Below are 22,980 nucleotides of genomic sequence, written 5' to 3'. Positions count from 1 at the left end.
CGGCGGCGGTAACGAGCGTGGCAGCGGCACCGAGCCCGGCACGAGAGGCAGGTGGGACGTCCCGTGCCGTGGGCACGGACACGGACACGGGCAGGGAGCCCGTGCAGGGGGCTGCAGAGCCGCCGTGGTGTCACCTGCGCCTTGCGCTCTGCGCTTGGCTGTAAAAACGCAGGCGAGCTGCAGAGCCTCGGGGCATATATCATTAGCCAGCAGTCCCACATAACTCTTTCAGACCAATTAACCTTTAGAGTTGCATTAAAGAAATTAGGTGGTAAACTGCCATGCTTTGAGCGGGGAGCAGCAGCGCTCTTGCAGACCAGAGCACTGTGGAGATGTGCGCTGTAGGACTGTTGCAGATAACTGTTATTTAAAAGGTCTATCACTTATAAGAAGTTTCTAGGCTCTCCTGGAAATGAGGCTTTATGAGCGGTGCCCTTAGACGAGTGGCAGCTGACTGCCGTGTGAATGGAAATACCGCTAAAAGGGCTCGGAAGAACTGAGGGCTGTTCTTAGTGGACACGTGTATTATAAAGCCAGCGGAATAATTTTACAGAAAGACCCTGACTGAGAAGATACGAGCTGATTAAAGCCGGTTCCTCTGGCTGTGAATAGAGGTAAAGTTTAGATTACCCACTACAGTAACAGCCTTTTTAGGCGCAGTCATAAATTTCAGTATGGCCAGAGGTGGTGTCTATAATTTTTTAATGTGCGTTGGAGCTGGGAGCCCTCAAAACAGGTTTTGTTTTGTATTTACCAGCAGCAAGTCTATTAAGTTGTAAAGGGCAAAGGAGAGTGCGTAGGTAGCCAGCAACAGAAAGGCCTCATCTACTGTTGAGCACCCTGGTATACTGTGAGCTGTGAGTCCTGTGTACTGAAAAGATAGCAATGGATGGTAGCAACGGGAGAGGAGACCAGAGCTGGATGTTTCCTTCAGAACTTGGTAATGAGCCCGAGTTCCCTTTGGGAACAGGCCCGGGGTGTTCAGTGGCCAGTTTCTGTGGCTCGGCAAAGGGGCTTTTCTGGTGCTCGCCCTCGCCGCCGCAGTGGCTCTGCGGTGAGCGGGTTTCGTGGCAGCCCCCGCTGAGGCGCCACGGCAGGTAGGGCAGGAGGGGAGCGGGGCTTGGCCTTGCCTGGGCCTGCTCCCCGCAAGCCTGCAACAGGGCCTAAGTTTTTGAGATGCCGCGTTCCTGTTGCTTGGAAATGACGTGGCAAGCGTGCCAGGCACCCTCGCTGATCAGGTTGGGCAGTTTGGGAAATTCAGTTTCATGCCTTGCCTGCTCTGTCAGCTCAGCAGCTAAATTGCAGCTGCAACTTTGTGTAGCGGTGCGAGCGCGCCGCTCACACCGGTCGGCTGCGATGTCGGAGGGAAGCCTCACAGCCCGAAACGCAATTTCAAAACACTGAACCTGAGCAGCAGAGGCTGACCTTGCTCGTTATTATCTGAGAGGGAATAGCAGCTTTGAACATCATATGATCTCTGAAATGGTACCTTTTTCATTAGAAAGCCCCCTGCTGAACGCTGACCAAATACATAGCTTTTTTCCTTGCTTAAGGTACTGTTTAAATATATATATATATATATATGTTCCCTTGCTAGTTATTAGAGGAAAATCAAAGTGTTACATTCCTGTGGCTCGCGGAAGCCTCTCCTGAGACGGCGCCGCACTCGCAGTCGCAGGGAAGTGCGGCCGGCGTGCGGCAGGGCGCCGGGGCCGCAACGCGGCCAGAGCTGCCAGGCGAGCTCCCCGCCGTGACCGCAGCACCCGGAGCCCTCCCGCCGCCTCCCGGGAGCCTCCCGCCCTCCCGGCCAGGCCTCGGCTGCTGCTGCAGCACCCGGAGCCTGGCCGTGCCCCCTTGCCCTGGCCACGGCCCTCTGCGCCAGGACCACTGGCCGTCCTGACCCTCTGGAACCCGTGTTTGGGAGCGTGCGGCAACTCCGAGCGCACACCGTCAAGTTAACTGAATTGCTGGTCAATTGTCCTCTTCATGGTCACACTACAAATTTTGGGGGAAAAAAGCGTCTAAATTGCTGGAGTGTGTGTGTGTTGGGGGGTTCAGCAGCATAGAAATGTTGCTTTGTTTATAATGGGAGAAGAAAATTGACTTTGGATTTGGTGTGTTTAAACCTTACCCTGATACATTTAATCCTGACCCAGATGTACCCAGTACTTAATGCATTTGTTTTTTTCAGAATAGAGTTGGTGACATTTAAAGCCTTCAGAATTTTGTTGTAATTACAGGTGGGGAATCAGAAGCTAGAAAAGAAATAGGAAACAACTGGGAATTCCAGTTCTACAGAAAATACTCTGTTCAAGATGCATTGAAAAAAAAAGTGAGCGTTGTGCCATAAATTTCAGATGAGAACCATTACTCTGACAAATGATAATTGCTTGACCATTTTTTAAAGTGTATAAATATTGACATATTTAAGCATATGGATGACTAAACAGTGAATCTTAGCCAAATTTGTAAAAATGAACATTGTAAAAAGAATTGCATCATAAGGCCATTCATATCAAGTCCTCTAGACTAATCTCTAAGGGTAGATAGCTCGTATTTAGGGAACCTTTTGAGGAGGAGGGAGGACTTGACCCCCTGGTGTATAGGTTCCTATATTAAAAAATAATTTTCACGCTGAGTTCTTAGTTCCTCTAGGTGCAAACTACTTTCTTTCACCACTGCTACTAATCTGACACTGTCCTTATGTGCAAATGTATATATGCACGGTTCCCTGTCTTAGAACATGGCAGTCTCTTTCTGTGAAGTGTTAATTTCCTGGTGTGGAGTTTGAGAGAACACATCATGAAGATCTTAAGTTACCTGAAGAAAAATATCACACAAAATGAAGCTTCACTTTGCTCTTCAAGTGTGCTCTGTTAGAAGTGCCCTGTACCCAGAGCGACGGGGCCACTTTCCTTGTTCTTGCAAGAAACTCTCACAAGGAGTGCTCGGCTTCTGTAATTCGACCTCGAGCATCTGCAGCATGTTGTGCTTCTCAAACTTCCTTGTCTTTTCCCTCTTTCCAAATGCGTGGCTGTTTTTCTTTGGACATCTATGCATAATTTCTCAGATGCTCTCAGGAGCTCTGGCAGAATCAGAATGAGTGGCCTTCCAGGTTGTGTATGTGGCAGCTGAAGGCAGATTTAAGTTTTCACTTAATTATTGCATATTTGTCCCTGGTGTCAGAAGTTTGCTAGTATTGACTTTGCAAGTGGATTTAGAGTGTGCTGCAGCAAAGAGCAGGAGGGCTCTTTAAGCCTTGAGAGTTTTTGAATGTTACTTGACCTGTCTCCGTGCTGCCGAGACCACTTTGATAACAAATGGATCAATACCTCACTGTTTGTGTAGAAGTGTCTTAAGTGCTATTGTCGTCTGCTTGCAGCTCTGACAAAGCAATTATTACTCCAAGAGTGGTGGGTTTTACATGTGCTGAACATTAGCCACCCTTGGGTCACCCTTGCTTTTAAGGAAAGCAGCAAATGTCACATATTACCGTGGCACTAACTAGTTCCACTCTGGTTAAGGGGCTGTTAATAATTCCATTATAAAGCTGCTGCTTTCTGGGACATCTGGCTTTCTACAGAAATGGTGGCTTAACTTTGTATAAGAGCCTGTATCCGGTGACACCTGCTACAGGAGGCAAAGTGCCCCCTCATCATCGCTGCGTTGCCTAAGCCCCCACTGCATGCTCATTAAAGGCCCATTGCTGTCACTGATAGTGATTGGCACCAGTGAACAAAATGAGTAACAAAATATAATCCAGGCTCTGGAGAAAATGCAGTCCTGGCCTCTCAGCAAGTTTGCTTCATCCTCTGTTTTCACCTTTCTCCTCCACAATACAATCCTTGAGGTGTGGTTTTTTTTTTTTTTTTTTTAACCCCACATTCTCCCTAGGTTACATGGGAGATGGGTTTCATGCTCACTGGTCTGTGTTGGGTACAGGGGGCACTAGTTGTTTAGATGAGAGGAAAAAGTTGGAGCTAGCGGTGTTAAGACCGCCAAAGTGAAGAAGGCCGCCGCAGCAAGGTGTCCCCTGAGCCAAGTAACTTGAATGCCTTGTGACCACATCTTACCCCCTTGCTTTGCAGTCCCAGCAGGGATTTCCAGAGGAAAAAAAATAGCTTTTTAGTACCTTCTCCAGTGATACAAAGAAGAGGTCGAAAGCTTCACTGGCTCTTAAGGAGTATGGCTTCACTCGAGGTGGAGAGACACCGGCTGGGTCATTTTCAAGCAGTCCTTGAGGGGTTTTGAATAGCATTTAATTTAGAGCAGTCCCTGGGTTGCTCTAGCTTTTGCTGAGGCCTCTGTGATCAGTGCTGTTTACAAAGGAGGAAGAAAGTGGCACAGTTCATCTTTAGCACTTTCCTTCTCTTTTCCTCGTCCAGCATCTTGAGCCAGCTAATTTGGATGGAGGAGGGTGCATGCAGTGGTTGCCCTTCTGATCTTTGTAATTGCCTTTAGCAAGTAATGAACAGCACAAAGCTACTGTTAATGAGGGAAAAAGCGAATTTTGAAATTGTAAACACTTCATTCTGCTGCAGGATGTTAATTAAAAAGAAAACTGTACTGTTCTGCGTCAGCCCTACCCCTAGGAAGGGAATGTCCCATTCCTGCAAGCAAAAACTTACCCTGGACAGCAAATGAAACCTAAGTTCCTTTCACCAGCAACTTCTGCAGTATGAACCCCTCCTAATGAAACCAGCAGCACCATTTGCTTGCAGATCACTGAATGCTGCCCACAAAAGCAGCAAACCTGCTTAAACTGTCTGAGTATCTTCTAAACTCCATGGTTTGTTTGTGTTGTAGGTGTGCCGATGTTATCTGTGCAACCCAAAGGGAAGCAGAAGGGCTGTGCTGGCTGCAACCGGAAGATCAAGGACCGGTACCTTCTGAAGGCTCTCGATAAGTATTGGCATGAAGACTGTCTAAAGTGCGCCTGCTGTGACTGCCGCCTCGGGGAGGTCGGATCAACCCTCTACACAAAAGCGAATCTCATTCTTTGCCGCAGAGATTACCTGAGGTAAACAGGAGCAGAGTGTGCTCTCTTCCTATAAGCCTCTCAGTTTGCTGCCAACTGTTTATCATTCTAAACTTCTCTGTTAAAACGTGTAGTTGTGCGTGGTTTCCCCGTGCCTAAAAGGGACTGGAGTTTCTTCCCCTTTCTAAGGATGGCTTTTTGTTTGCAGTTCAAGTGTTCTGGCGTCAGTGAAGTGGCATGCTGTTTTTAGGTCAAGATAAGGGGAGAAGGGCATGACTTAATTTTGTATTGTTATGAAATAAGAAGAGCAAGAAATATTTACTGAGAACAATTAGGACAAGATTATGAAGTTTTCTTGCTTATCTTTAACGTTATGCTCTTCACAATGACTTTACTTTTCTCTTTCAATGATAGCTCTTAGACTTCCAACGCTTGTATTCATTAAGTCTCAGAGCATAACACACAGTGCAAAATAATCCAGAATTATAGATTAACTTCTCTTTTTCCCTCATGAGAAAGTCTACAGAGCTTATAAATAATCTTTGATTTAGAAGTAGCCTGTCAGTGTGAGTCTATAATAAATAGCCGTACACGGATTTTTCAGCTGGTGTATGTGGGAGGGTTGTACAAAACTATCCTAGATGATAGAAATGAATTGTAATAAGCAGCAACCCTAATACAAACATTCTTATGACGGTCACACTGCAAAACACTCTCGCAGTTTTCTTTTGTTTTTCCTCTGAAAGAATGTACTTGATCTCCAGCTAATGTGTATGTTTTCTCTTTTTTTTCATAAAGCACTGATAGTATTTCCTATTAAGCCTTGACCGGCAAATACATTTGAAGCAAAACAAGTAAAATACACTGTTTTAAGCTCTGGTTAAAGGGTTCTAAGGGAAAAAAGCCATCTAACCTTGTGGTATTAAAAAGCCAGCTACATGAGCATCAACGCTCAGATGCTTCCTATATTCCAATGTAGAATGTCTTCCTGAAAAGTTAGAGTAAAATTTTTCTTAGTAAAGCTTCAACAAGTTTCTCTCTCGGGAAATGAGAGAATGAGCCTTGAGCCAACAAGAAGTGAGTGTTAGCTGTGGTGCTGGAGGTGCCCCTTGCCTTTTAGTAACCAGTGTACCAGAGCGCTGCCTCCCATGAAGTTGCCCCTGGGGGAGCTGAAGCTCTCAAGGATGCATAAGAAACGTCTCCACTCCAAATCCATGGGACAGGCAAGAGCACTACAGGGGAGCCGGATGCGTCCCCAAGTAGTAGGTAAGGAAGGGCCGAGGTGAAGGTAGATGGGGCGCAGAGGGGAGAGCTCCAGAAGGCCCCACAACACGCGCAGCTGCCTGAGCCTCGGCTGTCGTTTGGGTTCCGCACTGGCCCTCCTTCACTTTGGCTGCAGGTGTAAAGCTGACTTAGTAACGAGGCACACAACTGTTCCAAAGCATTTCACTCATTCAAGGGTCACCCTAATTCTTCTTGTCATGGCACCTCAGTGAGGATTTATTATCAGCTAATCATGGGAGAACCCAGTACCTTTTTCACGAGAGCTTCTTCCAGGATTAGTCTTCCTTCTGGAAACTATACAGCACGTTTGTTGCGAGGTTGTTTCTGCACCTGGCTCTATTAAAAACACATTCCTTGTTTACAAGCAACTTGCCGAGTGATCCAGCTCTCCCCATCCCTCACCCTCCTCTTCCTTATTTGTCACTTTTCCAGACTTTGTCATTCGTACCCACTTGATAAACAGTGTTTGGGCTGTATTTTTTTAAATTTGACCGGAATGAAAGATAGTGCATTGTAGAACCCTGCTTGAAACATATCCGCTGGGCAGTGATTCCTGTTCACATTTGCTTTTTGAGACCTATGAGCTACGCAGCATTTCCTACCCAGCATTTAATGAGTGCTGTATTGATTTTGATTTGTTTTAGTTTCATACCAAAAAATAACATCCAGCGTTGAATCAGGGACCTTAGAAGAGCCAAAGGAGAACGTGGTGGTGCGATTAGGCTTACAAGGCCTGCTTATCAGGCCTTATCCATAGTTGTGGAGCATCTTGTTCCTTCTTTGGTTTATCTTGTCAGGGCTGCTCCGAGGCTCCAGACTGTGTTGGAGGTGGGAAGGCAGCCAGGAGGTGCAGATCCAGCTATTGGGAAGGGAGGGCAAGAGTGGAGTGAAATGTGGGAGGCAGCAGCTGGGGCTGCTGTTTTACCATTTCTGTGCAGCTTCTGTCACAGCAAGAATAAAGTGTGGTCTCTGAAGCAAACTTTTCCTGTGTCTGAAAGGAGTCCTCCAGTCCTCTGTCTCCAGTCATTGGGCTGAATAACCCCTGTTATCCAAGGGAGCAGTCGGCTGGGATCCGTGTAGCATTGTCAAATTGTGAAGCAGAGGCTTGTGTAGCCTCATAAAACTGGGTCAGGCAGTCTCTCTGTGCTAAAGAAATTTTAGCTATTGTGAGCAGAAACAGTAGTTCATGTGTGTCATGGAGGTGCTGAGCACACCGATGGGCTGCAGATCTTCTCTAGATCTCTGGTGAGCCTTGCCTGCCTCAGGCTCCACTTCTAGAGAGGTTCCTTAGGTTAACACATTTTTTTTTTTATTGTTTGTTTGTTTGTGCTTCCTACTTCAAATATTTCCACCTTTCCTCAAATTAATCTGTTACAGTTGCTTTGATCCCTGCACACATCATAGCTGCTTTTGCTGGGCAGTGCAACATACCCATAGTATCCCAGAGAGCTCCAGTGGGTCAGAGCGGGGCAGAAGGCACGAGTTTTGTAACGCGGCTGTTCAGAGACATGGAGCTGCTTAGACAGCTTTATAGCTGTGGTATTTCACATTCTTGCTGATAAATTTGATAAATTTTGTATGGTTTTGGGGAGGGTCCTGCTACACCCTTCCCTTCTGCTTTCTTGCTGCTCTTTTAACCTCATAGAATAGGAATTGGTAGGTGCTGTGTAGTCCATTATTTCACAGAACTATCAAGCTTTTTTTTTTGCTTTTTTTTTTTTTTGTTAACCTTAAACATCTTCTCTTGCCTTCTGTACAGAACATTTTGTGTAGATTTTTACTGTTTGGGTACTTGTTCCGTTTGCCGTATTTCAGCAGAGTTCAGTCCCATAGATGAGCATTCATACTTGACGTTGTACTCGCACCAGAAGCTAGTACTTTATCTGGAGAAGACTGAAAAGAATGAATTGTCGGCCCATGTCTATATACAGGTCTTTGAGTAAGACCAGGGACAAGTGTTGCCCTACCCCTGTGTCAAAAGGGAAGCCTTAATGGACTGGGATGTTCAGGTGCAGCCTTTGCTGGGGGGGGGGGGGGCGCCCGGGGACAAGGCCGGGCTTGGGCACCGCGTAGGACAGGGCCGTGCGGCCGGCGCCGTGCTGGCCCGGGCGCTCTGCTGCCCGTGCGGCTCCTCAGGGCCTTTCGGAGGAAATTCTGCAGGCGTATTTCAGGAACTGCCAGCAGACCATAGCCAAATCATTTGTTTCAAAAGATAAACTGTCGTCATTGCTTGTGAAGGAACATTTGTTAACCTTCACATTTCATAAAACACTTTCTTGCTCATTTTTTAATCATGAAAGATAAAATTGGATCTTGAGTTGTTATCCTTGCGGTATCACCTCAGTCTCCAGCTGTGTCTAGATGTGTCTTTCGACACATTTTGTCTGAGCAAATAGATTTACCATTTGTTTCATAATCAAAGCTCCAGCATTTCTACCTCTAATTATTTTTGATAAGCAAATGCTATTGAACAAAATGCGTGTGGGATAGAGGACCTCAGGATGCTGCTCTGAAAATTCCTCAGACCCTAAAACAGCGATTACGTGTTTATTCAGAGCCGTAATTAAACAGTCACCAAGCTTGCCGTGACTGGGGGTTGTATGAGGCTTTCCCGGGGCGGGGGGGGGGGCACTGACAGCTAGAATTGCAGCAGATTGTGCTGATGAAGAACAAGGAAGATGTTTCTTCTGTCTGGTCCAGTGTAGAGGTGTGGTACCCCCACACGAGCAAAGGCAGGTCAGACTCGCTGCCACAGAAGCAGAACTGTCCCTCCTGCATACGTGATGCGCTGCTAGAGCTCAGGAGATTTTTGGGAGAAGGAGGTGCTTGACATGATTGGAATCTTAATTAGACATGAAAGAAACCCCCAAAAACCAGCCTGAAATAAAAAAAAAAAAAAAAAAAAAAAAAAAAAAAAAAAAAATTAGTAGGAGTGAAAGACTTTCTGGAAAGGCCTGATACTGTGTCAGTGAACTTGATAAAAATTCACTTCAATAGATTACCCCGTGTTTTTGGTCATAACTGCAAACCGAGTGTTTCCCCAGCCGACGGGCAGCACCCTGCAAGGCTGCATGCCTGTCCAAGGGAAAGGGAAACATTCCAGCAGGATGGCCGACCCCGGAGCACTCCATAGTGTGGAAGCTGTAGCTCTATCCCCACTAAACTCCACAGTGGGCAGGTCCTCATCCAGGTAGGTCAGATCACAATTGCGTAGTTTCCAGTTTGGGGATATTGTTTTTTGTTCTGCTCTGAGTGCCACTGACAGCTTCAGTTAGTGAAACTGAGCTGTTAGTGGATTGCTTTGGGGTCCCTTTAGATGAAGCGTCCTGTATCCAGCAAGCGGGCAGCGTTTATTATCGTTAGGGAATACGAAAAGTAAGTGTACTAAGACATGGAAGGATCTCCTCTCTGACACAGAAGAATGCAGTCAAATACCTTGCTTTTAGTGGGTTTCTGCATTCAATAATGAAGGAACTAAACCAAACAGTCAAACTGAGTTGCACATTTAAGCACAAGTCTTCTGAAATGGAATAAGAAGTACTAAAACTAACAAAATTTAAGCTAGACTGAGAAACATCAATAATGGTCCTTAATATAGCTTTAGACTGCAGAAGCTGAAAGGCGTTTGAAGCAGGGAAGGGCATATTTTGTTCTTTCCAAACTAAGGCAGTTATATTCTTTTCATGGGATGTATTTGGTATGATTATGCTCAGAAATGCTCTTTTATAATAAAGAGAAGTGTTACAAATATAGCGTGGCTGACCAAATGATGCCTGCCACAACCTAAAATGTTCCCAAATTGAAGTACTCCTTCTTACATCGCAGCAGAGAATCTTACATGCTGCATAGGATACCTCTGCTTCTACACTTGGTATCTATACAGATTAAGGAGGATTAATTAAGCTCAAAATACACTTTGTCTTGGCAGCATTGTTGTGTTTTGTGCTGCTAAAGCACAGTCCTTTTTTCTGTAGTAGCTGGTCCAGGAGTTTCCCACAGCCCAAGCTTTCCAGGACAAACAAACCATACTCGGTTGGTTCATTGCCTTTTTTTTTCCTTTTTCTTTCTTTTTTTCTTTTTCTTTTTCCTTCATAATCTCCCCATGAGGAGGAAAGCTTGTGGGGAGTAATTCTTCTGGGCTTTGATGTACTAACATGCCTCTAGCACTTTCAAACTGGCAGTTTTCTGACAGCTGTTTTTAAACTCCCCTAAGAGAACATTGCTCTGTGTGTGTTCAGCACTGGCTGAGATGGCCAAGATGGGTTTTAATGTCAGCAGCATCAGTTTTGCCATAGGAAGACTATGGCAGGGGAAGAAGACAAGCACTTCTGTCTTTTATCAGTCTTAGCACCAACTGGAAATATCCCCAAGATACAGAGGGGGAGAGCAAAGGAGACAAAATAAGTGAACATTCAAGTGAGTTCCCCAGCTGCAGACAGACATCCTTGAGCAACCTTGAAGTTTATGCCCAGTAATCGGTGAGCCCGTGTGGTCACCCAACCGGAGGGCTTTTTATACTACACTGGTTCAGCTTCTCCTGCTTAGCTATCCATGAATGACAACCCCTTCGGCATGCAAGATGTAGATTCTTCCAGACTGAGCTTGAAGGCATCATGAAAGGACAACTTGACCAACTTCGTTAGTATCAAAATGCATTTCCCTTCCTTGGACTGACGTGACTTTCCACTGCAGCACTGACAATATTATCCTGGAAAGAAGGGTGCACCAACTAATATATTTACCATGTCAAAATGCCTATGGCTAATGCAATATCTGTATCTGACTTCTATACCTTTTTTGCATAAGCAAGGAGAAAGGAGAAACAAATGACTTTGAATATTACACAAAGGCTAATTGGGAACCTTGAGCCTCTAGTTGCTCTTGACTTTACTCTTTTTAGCTCTTTAAGTGATGTCCAGGCTTTTTGTGAAGTTATTGGCATATTCGATGCTTTTGTCAAATCAGACGTATCACAGCATTTTTTCTTATTCTGATTTCCTTGGATACATGTTTTTTAGGGAAAAAATATTGACTGTGAGCTGTTAAGCATCTACCTTGCTAGTTGTTTCACATCGCAGGGAAAAAAAAACTTTATGGTAATAAATTCAGTCTTGCAATACAAGCCTTTATCTAGAGTAGGTCTTTATGAATCTAGAGAAAAAGAAGCAGCAGAAAAAAGAAGGCAAGTGTATGGGAAAACCAGGTTCATGTTCTAGTTGGAGTATGACCAGGGGGTTCAGTAGCTCTTGGAAAACCTGTGTAGCCAGATAATCTGGATGTACAAATATACAGAAGAATATTTTAAGTATACAGGATGTCTACAAATGTATTTTATCCTTAGATACACTTATATTTAGATAAGTGTTTAATCTACTTTCAGTGTTGACAAGGCCTATGTTACTGCAGAATTATTAATTTCCATTCAGCTGTTTTGAACTTAAACACCTTATGCTTATGTTGGGTTTTTGTTTTTTGTTTTTTGTTTGTTTTTAATCGAAGCTTCTAACACATCTATTCTAGACTATTTATTATTTAAATGTGTTTGTACCATTTCCTCTTCCTTATTTCTTCCTATGAAGTCAAGAGTTCCAAAATTTTCACTCGTTATGTGGAGGCCAAACTCCTTCCTACTTGTAAGATATTGACTATTTAGGCAGTGGCCTGCAGAGAAAATAGGAAGCTTTTGGGGTTTTTTTTGTCTCCTTGTAGCCAGTGAATAGAACAGATTGTTTTTAATGATGACAGAAATAGGTAACCACTTCCTCAGCATAGCCAACCTGCATTTATGGTGTCGTAAGGAAAAACCTTTAAGGAGATGCTAAACCTTTTATGAGAAGTTTCTCTAGGTTTTCCCTACAATAAGGATCCTTGGCCATGCTCTTCTCCCTGCAAAGCTGTAGAGTGATGCAGAATGATGCCTGTGTTTTACTGTGCCCCTGGTTAACTTGAGGAGCTGTCTGTGAACTGTTGAGCTCCGGGTGGCTGTCTGGCAGGTGGCTGTGCAGCCCAGGCACCCTCTGACAGTGCGTGCTACCTCCAGGAGCGCTCCCTCTTTTCCCATCCTTTCATTTGTATTCACTGCTGTTCCCGTATGCTAATCAGCTTTAATTTTCCCTATACACAGTGACATCAATGGCCAATCAGACTAGAGCATAGCTGCGTTTTTAGTGTGCCTGTAAACTACAGAAAATTGTCCTTGGACAAACTCCTGCTTTTAGACTGGCTGACAACAATAGACACGGTTAAGTTCAGGCTAAGAGCCATTAAACATAATTACTACCAAAGGGTAAAAGTTTAATTGTGTTAAATTTAAAATCTGCGTAGACTCTGCTTATTTACAAGTTGGCTAGGTCTTCCTGTTATATAAGAGCAAAGAAATTTGTACTTAAAAATTGTTGTGTGTTAACTTCAAAAGGGACATGAGGAAAATCTTTTTATGTAAGAAGCAAAACAACCCCAAACTGAAACCTTTCTATATTTCAACCTTCTTTTGTGCCAATAACATCAAGCTGGTAAATAGACACTGGGCATCTTCTTATGGATTTCTCTAATGCACTTACACTTTATTCATGTGAATTTGTGAGAAAGCATCACATCTGTTATGGAGGTGTCCAGGGGACAGAATGCAGATCAGTTTGTTTGTGTAGAATTGCTTTAAATTTAACCCCAGATGGAGGTTTTGGTAGAAGATTTTCTTCCTTCCCTCCTCCAGCAATGTTGAGCTCTCCCTCTCAGAAAGTTTCAGCTCACCTGACCTCCAGTAAGTATCAGAAGTGGCAATTTCAAAACAAAGCAAAACAAACAAAAAGGCAAAGGAAGCTGTTCATTTTGCTTTTCTTCCAGCAGATTAGGAAGGGGAGAGTTTGCATTCAGCTACAGGTTACAGCATTATTTTTAGAACTGTGGTGAATATAAGGACTCTAAATCACTCCCTGAAAAGCAGATTAAAGTTAGAAAGTGCTAGAAAAAGTGTGAAATGTTCGTCTGTTGGGAAGGGAGGGGATGGAGGACTATGGAAGTTGATAGAGAAGAAAAAGATTAGCGTGCTGACTAGCTGGAAGCTACATTTATGTAGACATTAGAAGGCAACATGATTTCAGCTGGACTGCTCCAGATCTTACGCAAACATGCAAAGCTGTTTAACAATTGCTTTACCCCCAAACCCCTGAAAGGGGACAGGTGAATGTGATGCCAAATACATTTTTCATGTTTCTTAAGCTGTTTAAATAGTTAAGTGAACATCTGTCCCAATTTCCCCATCATTTCCATTTAGAAAAGTCGCCTATTTGAAGGCTGAAGAAAAGCGCCTGCTTAACAATGCAAATGGTGCTGTCTGGGGCCCCTTTATTTTGTTTAATCTAGACTGAGCTCCACACAACTGTGATGCTAATGAATAATGGATATTTTATACTTGCGCTTGTAGCAGTGTTGGTCACAGAGCAAATCTAGGATTAACCTCCCAGTTTCCCCGCCTGCTATATTGGGCTCGCAGTTTGCTGTGACTAAGGTGCTCTGAAAACACAAGCCTCGTTTTGTGGAAAAGGACAAAACTGCAGCAAAGCTGCCCGTTCTTGCTGTGCTGGCGCGCGCTGCCCGTGCAGGGGGGCAGGAGCCTTGCAGAAGGGATGGGAGAGGCGTCTGCTCGTGGTTTGCGAGCTGGTTCTGTGCGAGGGTCAGCGCGTTGCACTGCGCACTCGCTTCCAGTATCCCGTTTTCCCAGCCCAGCCTGCCAGCCTTTGGGAGCCTCAGCTGCCAGGCAGGCAGAGCAGGGCAGGAGCTTGCAGGGAGCAAGGGGCCACCCGCAACATGTTGGGTATTCAGGGAATTTGCCAGTGCAAATGCATATCTACGTGGGATTTGTGCTGCCTTTTCAAATGCAGCCGTGGAGGAATGATGCTTGGGATTCCCCTTGCAGCATCACTGTCTTGAACCGCTATAGCACAGGCGTGTGTTTGATCTGCAATAAGTTTCCAGGGAAAATGTGTTGCTGTTTGTTTCTTCCCAATAAATCTGAAGGTCTTCCAGACAGGTGTAATGAAAGCCCAGTGATAGGGCTGCTGGTGAGAGAGAGGGGAACCCTTTTTTTTCCCTAACTGAGGACCGAGCTGACTCTGCTACTGTAGCCCTGTGAGGGCGGGGGAGTTATGTGGAGGTTTCTGTAACACTGTCAAGTGTTTTAGGTTGCAATTACTGGCCAGTAATAATTAGTATTGATTAGCTTGGCAAATTGCAGGTTTAGAAATTGGTTATAGATTTTCCTGGTGCGTCCCTGTTGTGGCCTGAGCCAGCAGCAGAGCTGGGAGCAGCCCGCGAGCCCGGCCGTGTCCGCAGGCAGCGGCGCCTTCCCGCTGGCCGCGAGCAGCAGCGATGGTCTGGAGCCTCAGAGCCCCCCGAGCAAGATGGTTATCTCCCCCTGCGCAGAGCGCTAACCATATGGGCACTGACCACAGTCGTGGGTGAACCTCGGTTTTATTGGCCTCTTGATTTGCGCCCTGGCCGGTTCCTGTGTTGAATGCAAGAGCGCGTGCTGCCCCAGGCACGCACGGCTCTGCAGAGACGCGCTCGAGAGCAGCGCCGGGGAGAGAGGCTTGAAGCCCCTGCGGGAGCCGCAGCAGCAGCAGGCATCTGGGGAGACAGATAGTGCACGCAGAGATGAGCATGGCAGAGCTCCCTGTGCTGAGGGGCCGTCCTCGAGGCCGGGGAGCTGGCGTGGAGCGGCCGGGCGCGCTGCCGGCGCCGGGGGGGGGGCAGCGTCCCCAGGGGGGCTGCTCGCTGAGTGCTTTGCAGAATCCTCTGCTCGTCGTGGGAGAGTTTGTGCCCTTGCATTTTAAACAGCAGGTGAGTAAGGTAACTTCTTCCTGAGCTGTGGCACAGCTTTTCCCTGTAAGAGCTGGCAAAGTTCGCAGGTGTGCAGTGCTGCCGTGAGGCTGCCTCCCTCCTGGGTCCCAGCAAGGAGCAGCAGGAACGGGGCCGCCGAGGAGAGGCTGCCCCGGAGCCGCGGATGGTTTTTGACTGAAATTTTGTGAGCCCCAAAATAGCAGTCTAAGTGTTTAATGCTGTTCTCCATTAGACAGCAAATTAGCCCTAGGCTCACAAACCAAATGAAGTTTCATCTTGACAATCGGAGGCTGCTCACCAGGCAGTTTTATCCCAAGTTCCCGCATGCTGGTTGGTCAGCGAAATGGAGACTGCAACTTCTATTTATTGGTGCAATACTGTATTTGATACTGCTAATTACACTTAATTAGTCCTTCCACCATTTAATTAAAATGGCTTCTAATGATTGTGCTTCTTTGGCAGGCTCTTTGGTACCACCGGGAATTGTGCTGCCTGCAGTAAACTGATCCCTGCCTTTGAGATGGTGATGAGGGCCAGAGATAATGTTTACCATTTGGACTGCTTTGCCTGTCAGCTCTGCAACCAGCGGTGAGGACGCAGTTATTGTACAAACACAAACTAATTTGTACCTTTGCTGACAAAATGGGAAATGTTTGAACCGTGCTACCTTTCCGGTTTTTGCAGCCTGCTAGCGTGAGCTGGGGGGCTTCTTAGGCTAACCTGTGTGGGGCATGTTAGTACCTGGAGCCCCTTTACTCACTGCAAATCCCCCTGGAGCTGGTGGGATGTGGGGGGGCAGGGGGATGGAGGCTGCAACTCTGGACACTATTATACACAGCACAGATGCTGCTGAATAAAACAAGCTGCTTTGGCTTCCTTTCAGCCCCAACCCAATGTGCAGAACACTGATGGTGGAGGAAGGGGTCTCTGGCAAACTGGCTTTCTGTTGCTTAAATCAGTTTTCTGATAGGCTCAGAAATGGGGACAGTCAAGAAGGAGCAGACAGGAGGCAGCGGAAGGAGAAATACACTCCAGTTAAGCCCTTTCCAACATGAAGAACTAGCCCCTTCAGTCGTGCAGTTGATGGGTGTTGCTGGTGGTGTGACTTTGGAGAGAGTTGCTGTCTTTCTGCGGGGCTGTGCCAATGAGGAATGCATGTCCAAGTGCACAAGGAAGGGTCAGGCACCGGCTCTTCCCTCGGGCTACCTGGACTCAGCTGAATTTGGGAGGGCTGTGAAAAATCTTCACAGTGCCCTATTTGTTGGTAATTGTAGGCAGAATGGAAGCCCACTGAGCCAGACGTAATACATTATTGCTTTTTGATATGTACATCCATCCTTGTCCAAAACAGGACTGCAAGCGCATGTCGTTCCTGCTGCTTATTTATGTAGGCTGCAGTAAGTGCCGGTGCCTCGGGGCTGCATGTGCAGGATACAGTTCACGTCCTGAGAGCTGCAGTTGGGGCGCCCAAAGGTGAGGCTAGGAGCAGTGCTTCAGCCCGTGTTTGTGGGAGCGTGAGAGAGACCCTAAGGAGCAGAAATTGTGAAAGTCATGGGAAGATGGAGAACCCAATCTGTAGGAGCACCGTCCCTGAGCTCGGAGGGAGAGCGGTGTTGGCTCCAGGTGAGCCGTGCGGGCGGCTCCCGCAGCTCCAGCCACCGGGCGCCCGTTCCTGCGCCGAGCCGGCACTGACACCTAGCGGCTCCCGGCTTCGGGCAGAGGCTCCGGCTGGAGGCCGCGAAGCCTCTCGCTTGTCCTCTCTGCTTGTTGCTCCCACCGGGCCCCTGCGATGGACGTTGTCGTTGAGCAGCTTGTGAGCGTGGGCAGAGCCAGCACCTTCCCTCCCGGAGGCACAGCTGAAACTGCTGCTTTGGAGGGGCTTCCTTCCAGGGAAGGAAGTGTTGCAGGAAATAGAGAAACAGTGTGCGTTTCATAAACCTAACGTCAGAATTGCAGAGATGGATCTCCAAATCAGTTCTGGCATTGAAACACCACCCCCTTCTCCAACTCTGAAAATACTTAGTTTTGAAGATGATTTTCTGCTCAGTTTCTCTAAAGCTTGCTTGCCGTTATTCATAGTAACCAGCCAACAACTGTGTGTTAGACAGCAGTGCAGAGTCCCTAATAGTTTTATACTTCAGCAATAAACAGAGCAAGCGGGGTTCTCACTTTCTGCCCCTCTCCATCCGCTCTCGTACTCACACTTCAGTGTTCCAGCTTTTCCTGTGGCTCCTCCAGACCCTTCACGGATCTGGCAAGAGACAGCTGTTGATCATGCTGGTGGCAAAAGTAATTTTTGCATCGCTGTTTCTTGAGATTTATATTGTACTTAAGGTAATGGTAAGGAGCAGAGAGCAAGCAACTGTTATTTGTAGTGAGGGAAACCTTCTGGTGGGGCTTTCAGGAAAACATGTGCAGTGCAGCTCTTAGCTTCAGAGCTGTTAGTTGAAAATGAGATTGATTTTTAGACCTGTAATACCAAAAGGCAGTGGAGTTTCAGAACTGCTAAAGCACGTGCTGTGGAGGGGCAAAGGCAGGAGGTCTCCAGTGAAATCAAGTGCAGAGCAGTCCCGAGTCCCCTCTGTACTTATTTGATGTGCCTTGACAGATTAATCCGCTGCTTGTAGGTGCTTAGATGGAGAAAAGTTGTGCCCATCTATGAAAGTAAGCTATTAAATGATAAATCTAGAAAGAAATTTTGACAAGAAATAGGTGATGTCTCTGCCAAAAACTCTGCCTGCAGAGCAGAGGACAGGGTGGTTTAGAGGCCTGTCAGGGCTCCTGCGGGAAGGGGTCCTCTGCCCGAGGTCCCCGAGGTCGTGTGGGTCCCTGGTACCGTTTTGGGCTCAGGTGCCCGGGAGGGAGGTGCTGCTGGCCTTGGAGTTGCTGCCTCATCCTTGGCTGGTGCTGAACCCACAGCAGCCCTTGCACTGCGCTCGCGGAGCATCGTTTGTTGTCTTAGGAAATAAAGATTAGCTTCTAATTCTAAAGCAAGCAGGGAATGCAAAGAAGCTTTTGGCTCTCAATTTATACCTCTCCAATATTATATGTGGAACTTTTTTGACCTTAATGGTCAAATAAAATTGTTAAATATCACGAGCCTCTCTGTCAACTTTAATACAAATAGAACAATTTACATGGTATATAGTGAACATTACCCTTCGCTCAATGAAGATAAAGGTTAGGAGTCCAACTATCAGGAAATTTCTATTTATTGTTCAGCACTGTACACAAGGGGGTGAGGAAGGACTTAATAGCCAGCCCTTGCCTATAAATTAGTGTAAATACTGCCTCACCTGAGGGGTCTGTGGAAATACAGATACTGGGAAAAACTTCAAATACTCTGCGTGATACAGCCTGCTTGACTTCCCACTTTCACAGTTTGGAAACCTCTTGTCTGCTGGGATAAATTCCTGTACTCTGTGTCCCCAGCAGCTGCAGGTGCTCGCAAGCCTGGGTCAATTGCAGAGTATGGCCCAAGCTCACCGGGAGAGCTGGAGATTGAACTTGGCTCCGAGGTGTCATCTCCAAACCCCAAACCCCTTGTTCCTTGTTCCCACGAGCAGCTAAAGGGAAGTGTTACCTCTACTGTCACTTGAAGAGTTAAAGCTCTGTGTTCTTTTCTTCTGCAATAAAATCAGCCGGTTACAAAATGTTGTTACTGTTAATATTTAGACTACTTACTTCTTTTTCTGTTCTAGATTCTGTGTGGGAGACAAATTTTTCCTGAAGAACAACATGATCTTGTGTCAGATGGACTATGAGGAAGGGCAGCTGAACGGGAGCTTCGAGTCCCAGGTTCAGTAGCAAACTCTGCTTCGCTGAAGCACTGTGGGATGGACGTTCGGCCGCGCGAGCAGTGAGGGAGGGCGTCCGTCAGCTTGCCTGCAATATTTTTTTAATTCTTGGTCCAGAAAGGACTATATACATTGTAGTACTTTTCCCCCCCTGAACACAAAGCAGTTAAAATTTTAGATGTACAGTTGTGCCTGCTTAGCTGAGCACTGCATTGCCTGTATGTTTGTGAGTTTTTGGGGTCTGGGGAGGGCTCTGTACAGTCTGTTTTCTGTATATAAACTGGAACATTTATTTTATGAAAAATGTAATGCAATTTTATTACTGGTGTGAATTAAAAATTATGAATGTTTCCTGGTCATCTTAACTGTGGTTTGCTCCTTATGTGGTAAAAGCCTGTGTTTCCTGTGTTTGGTGTTGACCAGACATTTTAAATATGTATACCCAAATCACACACATGCACACCCCACACGCACAGTGAGGAGAAAACACTGCTCCAAAACTGAAGCTGTCTGTTGTGTACTGGGGAGGAAATGGGCCGTGGTCTTTAGGGTTGGGAATTGTCAGTGCTGCTTATCAGATCTTATAAAAACTACCATCAAGTGTCGAGTTGCTGGCTTGAATTGTCTCTCTTTTCCCCTCTCTACGTAAGTTTAGGCAGAGCATTGCTAAGATTAATAGTGTTCTAGTCTGGATAACACTGTGTCATTGCAGTCTGAGGAACAGATGTGTGCCCACCCTGGCAGCAGGTACCCGGGCAGTGACCAGGTTACCCATTTCCAAGACTGAGCGGCTGCGGAGGCGCTCAGGGACACTGGGCTGTGCCAAGCAGGGCCTGCGCACGGGGAGCCTGGCTCCATGTGGGGCAGCCCCCGGCTGCGGAGCCTAGCTGCAACATGCTCTGCTTTGTCTTGGGTTCTGTTCTGAGTTCCTCCTTCCCTCACATAGATAGATAGATAGATAACGATTACTCTTTTTCGACATGACTTACTTGGTTACTGGTCTTGAATCACACAGATGTTTCCTGAATTGCAAATGCTGCATGTTTTGGCGCTGCTTTACCTGTTGCAAGAAACACTGTTAGCCTACCACTACAACTGGAGCTGGGAAAGAGAGGTAAAGCTGAACCTCAGAAACTTAGTATGCTGCAAAATACTGCCTGCCTCGCACATGTGGATTGACTGGATGGGCTGCTCTGTGTAAACAGGTTGGAAAAATTTATTGTAAGCTGACTGGTCCTCTTCCTTTTTTAAAGAACAAATGTCTTTTTAATCAATTGCTATTCCATTTTTTTGTCATTGAGGCTTAGGTTGTGGTGGGTTTGGGTTCTGTTGTCTTTTAGGTTTTTTTTGTTTGGAAGGAAACAAGAAACTAGATTGGATGCCTATTCTCTAGAGGCTATTGCAGGTGGCAGGGACTCTGCTGAAGGAAAAGCTAAGTTTTGTTCCCAAAATTTTTGTTTAATTCATTTGAAATAGGCTGCTAGCCTGCCTGTATTTTGCCCATGCTCCAGAGTCACTGTTAGTGACATGTCCACGATTTTTGGCAGAGTCAAAAATCAGTATGCAATGACAGCACACAGACACTGCCCCTTGTGAAAGCACAAGTGCTAAAAAACAAAACGACACAAAGTGGGGGTTTTATTAAGTTTTATCTCAGATTTTCAAGGAGTGTTTGGACACTAAAAAAATGCTTTCTAGGTAGGTACTTCAAAGCACTTTCAAGTGGATTATGTGGATCTGTGTCCCGCTGCCTCCCTGCCTCACACAGAAGTACCTGAAGAAGCTGCAGCCCGTCTGTCACCCTCTTTATGCCCACACAATCTGTGTGCCCTTGACACACACTCCCTAGACTGCTGGGAGTACAGTGTCTTTAAAAGCAATAAGTCCCAAAGGAAACACAATCATGTTTGCTTTTTTGGTCTCAGTGCTGCAAATTTGCTTAACAGAAATAGCAGTGGTGGAGTGCAGACATGCTGGTGAGCAGTCGTTGACACGGCAGAGAGACGAACATGAGAACCTTTTGATGGTGTTGGAGTCGTCGCTTGGCATAAATATTCATTCGAGGAATCAGAGCGAAGTAAATGGCATTTTAGGCTCTAATCATGTAGTATTAGCAGATCGCCTTTTTACTGCTGGAGATAACCGCTGCTTAATCAGTTTAGTGACCACTGGCGTGCAGTCTGACATTTAAGCTTTTGCCCGAGTGCCTGGCTCCGGAGGAGGCCGTCGGGCCCCTCTTGCCTCGGCCTCGGGAAGCGTCGGAGCCGGCAGGCGCACGGCTCGCGGCGGTGCCCAGCACGCGGCAGCGGTGCCGGCTCACGTCAGCCGTGCGCCGAAATCCAGCGTCTTCCACAGTCCGTTTTTGAGGCTGAAAGCAAGACGAGAGGTAGAAGCGAGCCCAGACTCCATCAGCGCCACTGCTGTGCGGGGTCGGGCTCAGCCTCCCGCCCGGGCCCCTTGTGCGGCCTCGGCGCCATCGGCCACTGCAGCGCCCCTCACCCCGTGTCCTGCCCCCCCACGCTAATCTACCTTACCTACCAACTACAGCACGTTGCCCCCTTCATTTATGTTACCAGAAATGCTGTATTTGCATTTCTGCTCTCTTTTATTAGCCTCAAAGCTGTTTCTGGACGCTGAAAGAAAGGCCTGGTGCTGTTTGTGCGGCTCTCGGAGCAGGGCCTCGCTCCAGCAGTGCCCGGCGGGGACCACGTAGCCAGGCGGCGCGTCAGGAGGCCTCGTCACTGATCTGCCGGTGGGGATTCCCCTGGTGCCCACGCGCACCGGACACGGCACCACACGGCAGCGGGCAGAGGCGCAGGCAGGTAGGAATTGTGTCAGGAAATGGGGAATTTCCTATGAGGAATCTGGGAGCAACCGCCACAGCGTCACCACCAGGGCCCCTCAGCGCCTCCCTCAGCGTCGTGGATTGGGCCCTCTGGAGAGAGGCCTCCTGTTGGTGGCTCAGTTTCCTGAAAAAGAGTCTGTCTTTCCTCACCAATTGCTTTTATTTTGTTTCATTTTTTCCCTGACTCTTTCCCAACCATACCCTGGCCACGAATTGCTATTTTCTGCCTGGGTAGTGCATGTCGGGCTGCCACTGGAGGCTGTGGTGGGGCTGGGAATCTCGGAGCTCCTGGGAGCGCCCGTGTCCAGAGTTTTATGCTTATATATTTAGCATTTAGGGCTTTGGGCGGAGGATCCCATCCTGAGGTGCCATGTTGTGCTAACATGTTCAACAGGTGGCCGTCAAGGGGGGAGGATGTGGAAACAACGTGAAATAAATTAACTGCAAAAAAAGTGGAGCAGTGTAAACTTATGAAGGACGTTTTTTGCTGTCAGCACACACAAAAGCTTCTGAAATTGGAAGCTTTTGAGGAAAAGAAACACATCTGAACTTCTGAGCAAGTGGGAAACTATTGAAAGGGCCTGAATTTCTGGGCTCCTCTGAGGTAACTTCTGCGCTCTGAGAGAATATTTCAGAAGACATTTTATTCTTTGGAAGATGCCAAAAACACAAGACTTGGCACTTTAACAAAACAGAAAAAGGAAAACACATAATCTTCTTAACTAGTAAGTCTTTGAGCCCAGGATCACATTGTTGCTGTATAATAAAAAGGCCTGTTCTGCAGTAATTTGGGCAGTTAGCAATTCTGCGCCTACTCCAAATCGTGACATTTCAAGGACAATAAAGTTGGCTGGCTCTTGGCCACTGGCCATAGGAAGAGAAAACAAAAACCGGGGCTGTCAGCTGGTTATTCATACCGCATTACAAAACAAGGCTCCCAACAGGCAAACGCTCTTTATTGCTTGTGTTTTTGCTCCAGAAATGTATTTTTTAATTAAAAAGAAAGAAAAAAAAAAAACTTCTTCCAGCATTCGTCTTACAAATGTTAACCCCTTGAAAGACAATGCTGACATCCCTTGCCGCTGGCTTTTCTGCTTTATAAATGTTCGACAAACAGTAAGAAAATTGGAAAGGAAAATGGATTTCTGGCTTGGCACAAGCTGTCTGTTTCTTCTTAAAAAAATCAGGACATTCGAGACAACTTTTAAGTGATTAATCTGGGGGAATGCTTTGATTTT

At 46.6% G+C, this 22,980-nt stretch overlaps 1 protein-coding gene across 4 annotated transcripts in view; it reads left to right on the top strand.

Annotated features, from left to right (window-relative positions):
- Positions 1-19,211, top strand: part of LMO1 (LIM domain only 1) — a 55,955-nt gene extending 36,744 nt beyond the window's left edge. For 3 of the 4 annotated variants that reach the window (XM_026034711.1, XM_026034710.1, XM_026034709.1), the window contains exons 2-4: positions 4,807-5,020; positions 15,563-15,688; positions 18,802-19,203. In XM_026034711.1, coding sequence (XP_025890496.1) covers positions 4,815-5,020; positions 15,563-15,688; positions 18,802-18,907 — 438 coding nt within the window. In that variant the 5' untranslated portion in view covers positions 4,807-4,814 and the 3' untranslated portion in view covers positions 18,908-19,203. Of the gene's footprint in view, positions 1-4,806; positions 5,021-15,562; positions 15,689-18,801 lie in introns of all 4 variants that reach the window. The other variant, XM_026034708.1, reaches the window with a different exon arrangement.
- The last annotated feature ends 3,769 nt before the right edge of the window (positions 19,212-22,980 follow it).

The sequence above is a fragment of the Nothoprocta perdicaria genome, unplaced genomic scaffold (assembly GCF_003342845.1).
Source record: "Nothoprocta perdicaria isolate Ctin4 unplaced genomic scaffold, notPer1 scaffold_15, whole genome shotgun sequence".
NCBI classification, from domain to species: Eukaryota; Metazoa; Chordata; class Aves; order Tinamiformes; family Tinamidae; genus Nothoprocta; species Nothoprocta perdicaria.
This window is presented reverse-complemented; position numbering and strand designations above follow the sequence as displayed.